This window comes from Pinus tabuliformis, chromosome 1_2 (genome assembly GCF_031772625.1).
Source record: "Pinus tabuliformis cultivar Carrire ecotype Pingquan chromosome 1_2, CPIR1, whole genome shotgun sequence".
Lineage (NCBI taxonomy): Eukaryota > Viridiplantae > Streptophyta > Pinopsida > Pinales > Pinaceae > Pinus > Pinus tabuliformis.
Genome location: NC_142298.1, coordinates 971,504,737 through 971,518,961, shown reverse-complemented (window position 1 = coordinate 971,518,961; position 14,225 = coordinate 971,504,737). Strand labels below are relative to the sequence as shown.

At 40.2% G+C, this 14,225-nt stretch overlaps 1 protein-coding gene across 1 annotated transcript in view; it reads left to right on the top strand.

The window, feature by feature from the left end:
- Positions 1-13,890, top strand: part of LOC149209230 (nuclear pore complex protein NUP93A-like) — a 313,625-nt gene extending 299,735 nt beyond the window's left edge. The window contains exon 15 of the mRNA XM_089396318.1: positions 13,208-13,890. Coding sequence (XP_089252444.1) covers positions 13,208-13,285 — 78 coding nt within the window. The 3' untranslated portion in view covers positions 13,286-13,890. The remainder of the gene's footprint in view (positions 1-13,207) is intronic.
- Positions 13,891-14,225: the final 335 nt, after the last annotated feature.

The window sequence follows — 14,225 nt, the reverse complement described above, 5'->3', positions numbered from 1 at the left end:
AAACTGTTTGGATAAAAAACGGTTAAATGATCTAGTCTATGTCCAATACAACCTCTGACTCAGATGCAACCAATTGCTGAACAAAATACTTGATTCAGATCCCATTGTGTTGGAAGATATTGATCCAACATTAGATTGGGTAGCAGAGAGTCATCCAACAGAGTTTGATTCTGATGATGATCTTGATTTGGATTTATAGATGGAGGCATCACTTGAACATAATGTTCAATTGAATGCAAATTCACTTGTATCAGCCTTAGGCTCAGCCCCAAGTCCTCCAGTTGCAGGCGCTTCCTCTGCCCAGCCACGACGGAAGCACGTATCTTGTCTATCTCAGCGTGCAACTGCTACATAGCCTGCTAGTGCTACCATTTCTACACTTGCAGTTGGAGATGATGATGTGGAGGAGCCGTGTGTTTCCCTATCTGACTCTGATTCAGAGTCTAAGCCATATGATTTTGGCTCCTCTAGCAGTAGCCAGTAGTACTGGTGACTAGTGATGTTTTACAATTTAATTTTGTTGTAGAGGCCATTTAGAGCCTCCTTCGTTATGTGTTTTTGTTTTGATCTCTATATATGTATTGGACAATGCATTGGGTGCCATTTTGATATAATGGATATATTCATGAGCCTATGTTGATCATATGTTGTCTTCTCTCTATATTCCAAAGCTTTGTGTTTGGAAACATGAATGAATTTTTTTAAAATTATTTTTTATAAAAAATAAATATTTAATGTATCTTTTACAACGACTGAGTCCTTGGCGTTAGAATGAATTGACTGCTTGGCCAGAGTGAATGGTTTCAATTCTTATAAGGGATGGGTGTCTCAGCGTGAATCCTCTAACTATTACTGTAGGGAGATTCCTTTCTTGAAAGCAAAACATAATAACAATACAGTGATCAAAACAACAAAACAAAATTAATCTATCGAAACTGAAATGATGGTTCCTGGAAATATCTTTGTTGAAGTTTCTAAGTTTACTTAATTTAGAAACCCTTCATGCACTTTTTCTGATTTATTCCTACCTACTTGTTAATTTTTCTTTAACAAGTTATTTACAAATTAAATACTAAAAATAAACACCAGTGCATGCTCAACATATTACAGATCAGTAACTAAAAGAAACAAGAACAAACACACCATATGACACCATTATTTTTTGACCAATGTCCCCGGAAAAACCCAATGTGGGAAAACTGGTGCAGCTATCTGAGGTTTTTCTTATTAAGCAATATCAGAGTACAATCTGGGTGCCATAACTGGCCTACCCAACAGAGAATTTCCTTAGGAGCTACACCTCACAGTTTGAGAGAAATCTCCTGGCTGAAAGCCCAGAAAACCCTTCCAGCAGCTCCTCAGCACAAAACTGCTTCTGCAACTGCAGCGTCTGCCCAATTTGGACTGCATCAACCCCCCTCTGTCTCACGCTGGCCCTGCATTAGCCTTTCTTGGCCTGCGTCAGCCCCAGGAGGCACTGTGTCAGCTTTGGGAGCCTCTGTGTCAGCTTTGGGAGCCTTTGTGTCAGCTATGCTGGCCCCTCTGGTGCTCTGCGCAACACTTGGCTGCCTCTACGTGGCCCTACGTGAGCCCTCGTTGGCTCTGCGTCACCCTTGTCGGCTGCTGCGCTGCTCTCTCAACACAATCTCTGAGTTCTCTGTTTCTCTGTACTCAATGCTCCTCAGCTACTCTCCCGATCACTGATTCTATCTCTCTTAGCAAACCCTACTCTAGAGAATAGAATGACTGATCATTTGGTGTGATCTCCAAGTGACCCTCAAGCCTCCTCTTATACTTTTCCTGTTGACAATTCAACAGTCGAGATTAAGTCTCTTGATCTGTTTAGAATTTTCCCAAACCCTTTCTGGGTATTGGAGATCTCATGTGCCCCAACCTCTCCACCAAATTTCGTGGCTAGAGCACATCCAATGCTACCCCAAATCATGCCACTCTTCTTTGCTGGCCTTTGGTTTGGGCGTGTTCCTGCTAAGTCATGGCTAATCCTCTCTTGGCCGGTTCTTGGTCACTGTCTGCCTTAATTGCCAACCCATCATGCCCTTTTTCCCTCTGTCTTGCACTATCGGTGCCTGGAAGTGACAGCCAAATCTCTCAGCCGCTGGCCTTTAAATGCTAAAAACAAACGAAACAGGCATGCACTTTTAATTTTCCCCTTAGCCCCTATGTTTTCAGCCCCTTTTGTAACTTTCTGCATATGACTGGGCGCTGGAACTAAGGGCTTAATGCTCTAAGCGCTAAGGCTCTCAACAACTGTGCAAGGGCCTTATTCCTTTGTTATTACAATTCAACCAAAGAGTGGAAGACTCCTTTACCTTTTTCCTTAGCGCTCGCCGACAGTCCGGGCACAAGATCTTTATGGAATATAGCATATGGAATATCGCATTCGAGGGGGCCTTTTTCTTATTGCAATCCCAGTGGGGAAGGAGATTCAGTGGCAGAGAAATCTTTACATTGCGCGATCGCTGATCGTTGATTGCGATGGGTGACGTCATTGCTGACATCATCACTACCACGTGTCACCCTGTGAGTGGTGCCACGTGGCACTCGGAAACAGCCCCATTGGACCCCTGAAAACGCCAAAAACGAGTGACATGTGTCCACCGCCACGTCATCATCCATACTTGCCATGTCATCGCTGACATCATCTTCCATGTCAGTTCGGTGGACCAATCAGACGCTGCCACGTGGCCCCCTAGAGGAGAGAGAAAGAGGCCCGCTGAGCCCTGTTTTTTCATGCTTTCCTTTGTATTCAATTTTCTCGACCCCCCGGCGATGCACCTCTTTATCGCAATATCGACTGTTTGCAAGTCTTTTTAAGTTGAAACCTCGTTGATCCGCCAATCATCGATGCCACGTGGAGGAGAGAGAAAGGGGGCCGCCCACCTTGTTTTTTTTAGCATTTCCTTTGTTAACTTTTTCAACCCTTCCTCGTAACTTTAACACTCCATCGCAATATCGCCCCCGTGCGCAGTTTTAGGACTTAAAACCTCGCTAATCGCTGATGAATATCGAGCCCTGATCTGTTGACTGTCGATATGTAATATTGGCGATTGGCGGATCACTATTTCTACTTCCGCTAATGCTCCTTACCCCCCAGCAAGCCCTATTTGCGATTGCGATCAACCTTAGAGCTTCGATTGCGATTTGTCTTTTAGACTTAGTCATTTTTCTCTATCCACTGGGCTTTTTCAAGCTAACCTTGAAAATTTTTTACCTTTTGCTCCAGGAGTCCATTTTTGGATTTCCATATATCGTTGGAAAGATTTTTCGGAGCACTTGGCAATGGGGGGGGAGGGGGGTCTGGTTAAGCTTTGATGGCTTCTGTGACTTGAAAAATGGCTTTAACTTCACTACTCTCGGGCAACCTTGACCAATTGAAACCCACAATGCAGTGAGTGACAACATTGGCTCCAACTGGGGACAGTGCCTTGCTGGCAAGGTGCTGAGGACTTGCTGACCGTTTCCTTCCATTGGGCATGGAGTTATTCTTAAGCAAAATATAATTCTGTGAAAAAGGACTTTTCTGAGAATAAACTGAAAAATTCAAATAACAATTTCAACACACACATCAGATATTTCCAATGAGCAAGAGACAAATATCTCTAATTTTGAAAACAAAATTTTAGGAACTGACGATTTACAGGTAGTTCTAGCAATTCACCATCCAAGTTTTCGAGCATCTAAGTGTTATTTCCCCTTTCTTCTACAATCCTGAAGGGACCTAACCATAGCGGATCAAACTTCCCATGTTTGCCTTTGTCTTCTCGTTTGACATCCCACCTGAGAACTAAATCTCCTTGCCAAAGAGGTTTGTCCTTAGCCTTCTTGTCAAATAGAGATTCATCCTTTGTTGGTAGTTTAATAGTTTGGTCCCCACCTACTCTCTGTTCTCGTGAAGCTCCACCGACTCAGTTATTCTTCTAGTCAAGGTGCTAGGCTCTTCCTCGGCTTCTTGCAACAACTTAGCTATTGGCATTACTACTTGGATAGGGAAGACAACAACCTTGCCATATACCAACTCGAAGGGAGATTTCCCAATGGATCTTTTGGGTGTTACATGGTTAGCCCACAGAGCAAACTTTAGTTGAGAGTCCCAGTTCCTTTGATTTTCAGTGATGGTCTTCTTTAGAACTCTCACCACAATTTTATTAGAAGACTCAGCCAAGCCATTCCCTTGAGGGTAGTATGTAGTGGAGTGTCCAACAATGATGTTGAATTTGTGGCAGAAGTTGGTGAACTTGGCAGATTTGAAGACTTGTGCATTATCAGTGATGATTTTAAAAGGACACCCAAAGCGGGATAGTATGTTCTCCTCCATGAATTTTATCACCACTGAATCAGTAGCATTCCTAGCTGGGATAGCCTCTACCCACTTGGTGAAATAGTCAGTGGTTGTTAAAATCCATTTGTGTTGGCTGCTAGAAGGTGGGTTGATTTCTCCAATGAAGTCCAATCCCCACTGTCTAAAGGGCTCCTCTACATGCACAGGAATCAGGGGGAGAGGAGAAAATTTCTATCTTTCAGCAAACAACTGGCATTTTTGGCATGACCTGACCTTAGAATAAACATCTCCAAACAACGTAGGCCAGTAAAATCTTGTCTTGAGGATTTTGTGTGCTGTTGCCTTCCAACTGTAGTATCCTCCACAGACTCCCCCATGGAAATCCTCAATCACTTCATGGGTTTCTCCCTCAACCAAACACAACAGTAATACCCCCACCGGGTCCTTCCAGTAGAGCAATCTGTTGGATATAATGTATTTCTGTGCCTGCAATCTCAAACTCCGGTATTTTGACGGGCATCTTAGAAACAAGAGGTAATGAACAATGTTATTATACCTGGGCGATCCCTCATACTTGGCATAGATCTTTTGTTCAGCCGTTTTAGTTCTGCTTTGTTCATCCTCTGGACTACCCTCCTCTGTGATCAGGCTTATCCCTAGAGCTTGGCAGTTGGATTCAGACAAAATCTTGGCCAACCCTTGGCCTTTGATGAGCTTGGTAGGCTTGATTTCCAACTCATATTCCTGTATTTTAGTTATCCATATGCCCCTCTTTCCTTCGTTGTCTCCCTGCACCAGAATGTCTTTGACTGCAGTCGTTGGGACAAACGTTGTGATTTCAGATTGCAGTACATACATACGGAATGACTTCAATGCCTTGACCAGTGCATAAGCCTGTTTCTCCAATATATCATACTTCAGCTCAACATCCCTTAGGACTTGGCTGAAAAAGGCAATGGGTTGCTCGTAACCTTCTTTATTTTTCTGTAACAGCACAACAACAATGGTATGTGGAGAGGCGAAAGAAAAGATGTAGAAGGGCACTGAATAATCGGGGCTGACTAGCACTGGGGCCTCAGCCAAATCTTCTTTGATCCTTGTGAAAGAATCATGGGGGACGAAGCTCCACTTAACTTCGTTCTCCTTCTTGAGCATATTTGTGATACCTTTAACTATCTCAACATAGTTGGGTATGAATTGCCTTAAGAAATTTATCCTCCCCAAAAAGGCTTGGACTTCTTTCTTGTTTCTGGGCAGGGAAATAATGTTGACGGCTTTGACTCGGTCAGGATCAATCTTTACTGCTTCTTGCGCTACTATGTGTCCAAGCAGCTTCCCCTCACTTAGGGCAAACTGATATTTCTTCGAATTCAGAGAGAGGACATACCTTCTGCACTTCTCAAAAGTGAGTTTTAAATGGAGGATATGCTCTTCATCAGTCTTAGAAAAGACTGTGATGTCGTCTAAGTAGACTACCACATATTTCTCTTGCTTGCCCACGAAATCTATGTCCATTGCTCTCTGAAATGTGGCCCCTACATTTATCAACCTGAAGGACATGCGTGCATACATGAAGGTTCCCCACAGTGTGGTGAAAGCAGTCTTTCTCTGGTCTTCGAGGTGGACCGCCACTTGGTTATATCCTGAGAATCCGTCCAGCATGGACATTCTGGCTGCACCTACTACCTTCTGTAATATATTATCCATCTTGTGCAAAGGGTAGTTATCTTTTAGAAATGCCTTGTTTAAATTCCGGAAGTCCATGTATAGCCTTATATCTCTACTCTTTTTACGGACAGGGACCAAATTAGCTACCCACTCAGAGTATCTTAGAGGGACTATGATCTTGGCCTGCAACAACTTCCTTAAATCCTTTTCAATGGAGGGGAGGAAGAGTGGGTTTATTTGTCTGAGTTTCTGCTTGCATCTGTTTATCCCACCCTTCAAAGGAATTTTATGCTGAATAATATTTGTATCAAACGATATCAAATCATTATAAGAGCAAGCAAATACATCTTTGTAAGTCTTGAATAGATCTAAATACCTCTATCTGTGTTGCAAGGGGATTTCTTTGGACAACCTAATCATCTGGGGTTCCTCCTTTGATCCGATGTTGCAGTCCTCTACTTGCTCATCCTTCTCTGGGGCCATTTGTTTGGATGTTATGTCGTCTTTATTGAAAAGTATTTCAAGTGGAACAAGTCCACGAGGGATGGTGTTCCCTTTTAGTTGCAAATTTTTTTGCCCAACCATTGTGTCTTTCCACGGAGTGGCTTCTTGTTCTGCTTCTTCTTCTTGATCGATGGTGGAGTGGGCAAACTCCCCAACGACTTCTATGAATCTTTTGACCTACTCGTCATCTTCGAATACCTGCCAGTGTTTGACATTATCAGGTATTGAAGGCTTGTGTCTGACTTCTATCTCATATCTAAGGAGTGGATTCTGTGGGGGCCTGAAAGTGCTTGCAGCTACCACAAGAGAGTTAACCATCCTATTTTCTTCCCTGGGCAGAAACTGGATGTTAAAGGCCAGGAATAAATTGTCGATTAAGTCCCACACTTCATTTCAGTACATCCTCAGCTTGGGGTGTTTGGTCTAGCATTGATTTCTAATTTGCCTTACGACCAGTTTAGAATCTCCATAGACTGCTAGGCATTCGATATTCATCTTTTTTGTTGTTTGTAACCCCAGGAGCAATGCCTCATACTCCGCTACCTTGTTGGTCACCTAAAATTCAAGCTTGATGAGAGGGGTATCATACTGCCTTTCGTGGATACCAACAATATTCCAACTCAATTTCCCTCTTTTGAGTTTGCTCCATCGAAGTGCAATTTCCATACTTCATTTTCATTTAAATGTTGGTATTTCAATTGCGTTGTCAGGTGCACTGGTGCTTCTTCTAAGAGGTTCTCATCTTCTTCTAAGAATAGGCAGGAGATGTCACTGTCTTTCCCATATACTGGGGAGTTTTCTAAGCCTTTAGTTGGGGTCACAATTTTCATAAATCGAGATTCTATGTACAACCATTTTTGTTCACCTCCAAAAGTGCGAATGGTGGCATAAGTCAGATCTAGCTTGATAGAGCCACCCACCTTGGAACCCCAAGATCTGGATAAGAGCATTCCAAAACGAGGAGGTATATCAACCACCACTATATCCATTACCACACTTTTCATCGGGATCTGAGCCAAGTTTACCACCAGATCTTTTATCATGCCTAAGCACTTGACTCTCTTGGAGTCAAAGGAGTACAAGTCTTTGTATGGTCTGGTGATCTCCAAACCCAGTTGTTCCATTACTGATAATGGCATGAGGTTGTGGGAAGCTCCTGAATCCAGCATGCAATTATGCAGCAAAAGGTCATGGATCACCAAAGTCACATAAAAAGGTGCGGTAGAAGGATCCAACTCTTCCACATGCGGCCCAAAAACGACCATTGGCCTTTCCTCCTAGAGGTTTAAACTATCATGGGCTGGTGCTGAGATAGAGGGATGCATAAATTGAGAGACTTGAGCTTTATAAATAGGTTGCTTTAGAAGCTCAATCAGGGGAACAAGGATTTTTACCTTCTCAAGCACCTTTCGGAGATTAAATGCAAGTTTGACCTTTTTTTTACCTCCTGGCGATGTTCCTTCTTCCTTGCCACTGTCAGTTTTCGGCAGAATAGATGTCTCTTTTTCTATGTGTCTCTTTGAACTAGTTCGTTCCTCATTAGAGGAGACTTTTATCTTGGAAGGGTCAGGATTCAGCTTACCCTTCCCTTTATTCAGCGCTGGCGGAACAACTTCGGGAGCAACTTCCCTTTGTTGTTCTGGTTCTCTAGTCCTCTTCTTTAAAGATCTTAGATCATACTTGCGTTGTGGTTGTGCTTGCATGAACTCTGCAAAATATTTGTAATAATAATCCATATCTTCCTCTTTTGTTGTTACTTCTCTGTCATGGCTGGCCTCTTGGTGAGCCATATTCTCAAATTCTTCTTCGTTAAAAGAAGAATACATATTTTGCTGCATCTCTTGTGTATCCGATGATTGTTCATCGAACCATCTTCCAAGTATAAAGGATGAGGTATCTGGTCAAGTTGTTCCTTTATTTCTCTTGGAAGTAGCTGCAGTGGAGGCCTTCTATATTGAGGGTTATAGCCCTGATTGTTGACTTGAGCAATTTGTTTGAAAGGTTCTTGTTCTCAATTTCAAGCTTTCCAACCTTTTGTGTTAAACTCCTGACGAGTTTCTCCAGCTCGTCCCACTTTGGGTCTGATGATTCTTTATCTTGACTAGAGGAGGATGCCTCCTCTTTCCATCTTTTGGGTTCAGTAGTTTCTTGCTTTACCCTTGACTTGCCTGCCGAGACCATATTGGCTTCCACTTCAAGAGCATTAGTCTGAAGTTGGTCTAGAGTGAGAGACTTTCTTTCTCTCAGGGAAAAACCAATGTCAGACTCAAAAGCTCCCAGGAAAACCACACGAGCCGCAGTTGGAGGAGGTTTTATGTCAGCAGGCAGGTTATTGTACTGCTTATTGAATCTTTTGATAAATTCTGAAGTATCCTCCTTCGGCTTTTTTCTTAGGGCATTAAACTCAGTGAGGAGGTACTCATGATCCCTCATTTCTCCATATTTCTGGGTGAAAGCGTTCTCCAGCTCTTCCCAGGTAGTGATGGAGGCATTGCATAGATCTTTGAACCATTTTCTGGCTTCTCCCTCGAGACTTTGTACAAAAAGTCTCGTGACCACATCCAACTAATCCACATCTAGGATGTGAGAAAAAGAAATGAAGACTTCAATGTGACTCTTTGTCGTGTTATCATCTTCCCCATTGAACCTAGGTGGTTCTGGGGCATTAGGTGGTTAGGTGGTTAGGTGGTTATGTGTCAAAGGTTTTTAACCAGACTATGGTAATTGGTTGTTGCTATCAATGCACCTTGTCACAATTTTTGACCCGATTATGGTAACTTGTTTTACCATGTGTCACAATTGTCGATTTGTTATAACCTTTTCTTAGAGAAATTTGTCAACATGAGAACATCTAGATAGTCATTATGAATACCTCCCTAGTTAAGAGGAAGTGTTGAATTTTGTAACTATGGTTGGTCTTCATAATTATTATTTTTGTCCTTGAAATATTATAAAACATGTTCTTCATGCTCTTTTCAAAAGAAGAAAATTTGGATTTTTAAAATTAGAATTTTTGGCTCCAAAAGAAGCCAAGTTGGCCTCCTCCTAGTCAAGTCGGCCCCTTAAGTGATCAAGTCAGCTCTATCATGAAAAGCACCCATTCAACCTATTGGATCTCTATATATATGAGGCATTCAACCTCTTCTCAAGCACAATTCGGATCTGATTATAAAGACATCATATCTTCTGTTAAGCCACATTAAGGAAGCAAAATAGTGGACGAATTTCTGGGTTGAAGGACCAATTCTCTGTGATAGCATTGTGCATTGAAGGACGAAAGATACCCTGTGGAAAAGTTGGAACTCTGAGGAAGGAATACCTGTGAAGACAAAGAAGTGCAGGACGAATCTGTACCAGAATTACCACGAGAGTTGCAGGACCAAGTTGTTGAAGAAAGTTTAACTTGGTTCAGTATTTGCAAATGTAATTTTGATCTTTGTACTTATCAAGAAAAAGAAATATTATTATTTCTGTAAATTATAAGAATGAGTTTCTTGCTCATTCCACAGGTCTAGGAAGGTCAAAGAGTCAAAGAAATGTAAAGATCATATATGTAAAGTATACTAGTCTAAAAGGCCCTCCAGGACAAGCACAATCCTCCAAGACGAGCACAAAAGAAGTCTGCAAGCAAAAAAGACAGTCTTGTCGGCCTAAAATAATTAAATTCACTTATGTCGGCTCAAAGAAATAGTCACAACACTTCATGGATGCACGTCGGCTTAATTCAAGGAACTAACTACTATAAATAGGCATGGAAAGTATCCGCATTACAGGCAGACAGAACCTCGGATATGTCTGGAGTTTTCGGTGATGATTACAGTAAGTAATCACAGTCCTAAGATCTCGCAAAACTCTGAAATCACTGTTCTTTGAATGGGTATTATCAAGATGAATGTACTCGGTCTCCTCCCTGTCTCGGTGATCACAGAAGCAGCATTACAGTCTTAACATACATATGGAAAGGACACTCTTTGTCTCAGCCTCCTCACACTCACTACCTCAGTATCAATCATAGTCTCGGCATACATGAAGGATCGCAGTCACACTATGTTTCAGTATATACATTACTTGATGATCATTGTCTCACAAGTCTCGGAGATGATATCGGTAGTAGTGCAGCAAGGTGTAACAAAGATGTCACAGCAATGATGACATAATAAAAATAATCTCACAAGGAAGGAGCAGCGATGGTGCAGCAATAATGATTTCACCATTATGGTGAAGTTCTCCATGAAGGTCCAGCAATATGATGTTATAGCAATGAAGATCTTGATAGTGCAACTATGATGGAGCAATAATGATGATCTCCACAGCAACACAAAGGAGGATTGGTGTCTTGGTCTTGGAGGAGCATATTAGGTCAAGGGTGAAGGTCTTGGTATTCGTCAATTGGAATCTCTATAAGAAGAATTTAGTGCGGGTTTTCCTCTCCCAGAGGGAGAGGTTTTGGCCCTAGCAGAATGCCAAATATTTTGTGTTCTTGTCTCTTTGTTTTGATAAGCTATTTGATAAACTAACGAAAACACATTCTAATAATGTCAAAGAGAAGATTGTGCTATAAAAAAATGCAAAACTGAAAACACCTCACAAATAGCTATCATGATAAGAAGAATCACTCTGACTCCAATTTGCCCTAGATTCTTCAACACAAGTTTCGATAGATGGAGGACAAAATTCTGCCCTAGCTAAGCAGACCAGAGTGAGTTTCTTGTGCAAGCTGTTTGACTTGACTAGGAGGATGGACCAGGTTTGACCTAGTGTTTGAGTTAGATGTATCTCTGTTGAATTGAAGGATTTCTCTAAGGAAAAGGTTGCTGGGTTTTCTCCCATTTGGGTTTTCCCAGGTTAAAATTATTGTGTTCTTTGTTTGGCCGTCTCTTCGTGATCCTACTGTCATAAATATTATATTGTTGATGTTTTCTGTGTAATTACTTAATAATGGAATGATGGATAAGAAATTAAGAATGTGTAAAATATCTAAATGATGAGAAGTAATTATCAGTATAGAAGACACTATAAAAATCAACAGGGAGCACCCAATTGTTCCCCTTTTCTCAAGGCAGTGGGTCGAGATTCCTGCCCATTGATCCTTTCTTGATTGAGTGCAGAATATCTTTCAAGCTGTCAAGCAAAACAGTTTTAATCTCTTTGCTTTGGAAATCTCTTTTGTATTCTCTTTCACATTTCTTGTCACTTTCATTAGAATATCTTGAAAATCCAACCCACACTCTCTCCTTTACCTCCTTTCCTCTTATCTTCTACGTCTCATGTGTGACATGGGTTAATCCTCCGGGCGCCCTTAAAATTTAACATGAGCACTATATGTGTGACTGATGGTAAATCTTAGGACATTTTTTTGTGATGTAAAACAAATCCTTTGTGGACCAAGAAATGTGAGTTTACCTAATTGTTGGTATCCTGAAAAATTGGATCATGTAAGTTCTTAATGCATTCAATGCAACAATCTTAAAGAAGAGAATAATTTCAGTGGATATCCCAGGAGATATATTTTGTTAAAATAATTTTCCTTTGTCATTTTTTTCATTAGTTTTAAAGAAGATTCACCCCAAGATGGTAGAGTACTGAACAAATTGATTTGTTGGACTATCTCCCTGTTCATGACAAATGTTATACAAATTCATTTTTAGACATTATGACACATCTATACAGAAATTGGCCTATCATTCTCTCAAAATCTGGCTTATCCTCAAACAATGCATCATGTTTAATGTTTTCACAAGAAATACTACAAAACCTAATTCGTAAACGCTAACAAAAAGTATTCCTAAACCTTACCTAATTCCTACAACACAAGCTATTTAATACGTAGTAGGCTAGTAGATTGTAGCGTGCTTTTTTGACTGTTGAGGCCATTTATGTTCCCCATTGTTATATATTTTGTTGCTGATATGTGTTGCACTTGGTGCCAGTTTGATATATTCACCCTTACATGGTATATACATGAGCAGACTTTGTATATTTTGTCTCTAATAGTTTGGAATCTTTAAAATATATTTTTTATTAAAGTTAAAATATTGTTTGGAATCTTTAAAATATATTTTTTATTAAAGTTAAAATATTGTTTGGAATCTTTAAAATATATTTTTTTATTAAAGTTCAAATATTTTATGTATTTCTTTAGCAAACTGAGTCGTTGAAATTAGGTAAGTTCAACAAGTCAATCTGACTCCAAGTTGATCGTCCACTAATTTCAAGTTTCAAAACATTGGTTGTGCTATGGATCAATTGGTTATGCAATTGGTTGCATATTTGTCCATTCGGTTTTCTGTAAAACTGTCCAGAAGGTTTCTTTATTGGTTGTGAAAGTACAAGAATAGCTGCTGGGGAAATGTTATATTGCCCGCTGCAGCTACCAATAAATTTCCTTTGGTATACCCTAGACACCAAAACTTTAGCATCTCCAACTGTCTGTGGGCATTAGAACTGGCATTCCATGTAATGGCTCTTTTACTGAACTATATGTAACATATTTCTTCACGTCAAAATGACTAATTCATTTGATTTGATTTTTTTTGTTTTATATATCTGCAAGGAATGGAAAATGCAATGTTCGAGTGAAAAGCTTTTCCTTTCATTGATTGTTTTTGACAATAACATTTGGTGAGGCCTGGTCATGTTAGTGCCAGTTTTGAATTCCATAGTATGAAGCAGTTTGCTGAGATTGATGTTCTCAAGAATTTTTAATAATGTGGATCACCTATTTAATTTTTACAGATTGCAAACTTTGTGGCGAATTATTTACCAAGAAACTGGCCGCAGGAATTATACGAGAAGGTTGCTCAGATGCTCTGATTACCTTAGCAAGAGCAAGTTGTATTCTATAAATATACCTCATTTTTGTGTTTATTTCAGTTTGGTGAGCTGTATTGAAGATATTTCCACGCAAGTAATTCTGACCGTTCAAATTTCTATTACTACATTTTTAGTTTATCTTACTCCGTTGTGACGGTATTACGCAAGATGATGATAGATCAATATCTTCTATATTTTCTTGCTGCAATGGAGTTCAGGCCCTTAGGCATCCCTGCCAAGTTATGCTTCTGTGCTGTTTCTAAGCAGGCATGGACATATTGTTATTGCTGATTGAGTTTTCGACAATACAACTTACCAGTTTTGTAGGACAGCTTCTTAAAGATGAACACAATTCCATATGTTAAGCCACAGTGCCCTCTCTCTTAGCAGTTTCATGACTTAGGATGTGATATCATTCTTGAAGTGTTCATATTGAAAAGGAATATGGCTAAATTTCACGGGAACAGTAATTTTGTGCCTGTGATATGGAGCAGATAGTGGCATTTCTGTTCTTTTGGTAAGGTTCGAGGCTTCTCTGATTGTAAGAAAGTTGAGCCACGTAAAATTAATTAAGAGAATTAAGTATGTGAAAGATACCTTCATTATTGCTTGCGTCTTGCTTTTAGTTTTATTTATAATTTGCTGAACACTTCAATCCTAATTATATATCTAGCTTGCAATGGTAAGACTGCTGAACCCAACATATGCCATTATATCAAAAAATCATTAAATGGGATAGCAAAATTTCTTAGTACAGTGGGTATTCCTTTTCATGTTTATCCTCGAACAAAACACATTTATATTCGAACTCTTAACCTGCACTATATTCATTGGATATTCTATAAGTGGGCTAAAAAAAATTCTTGTGATAGTGGATACTCTCTCTCATGTTCCCCATTGTTAATTTTAGGTATGTTCTATGCTTAGAGAAATTTATTTC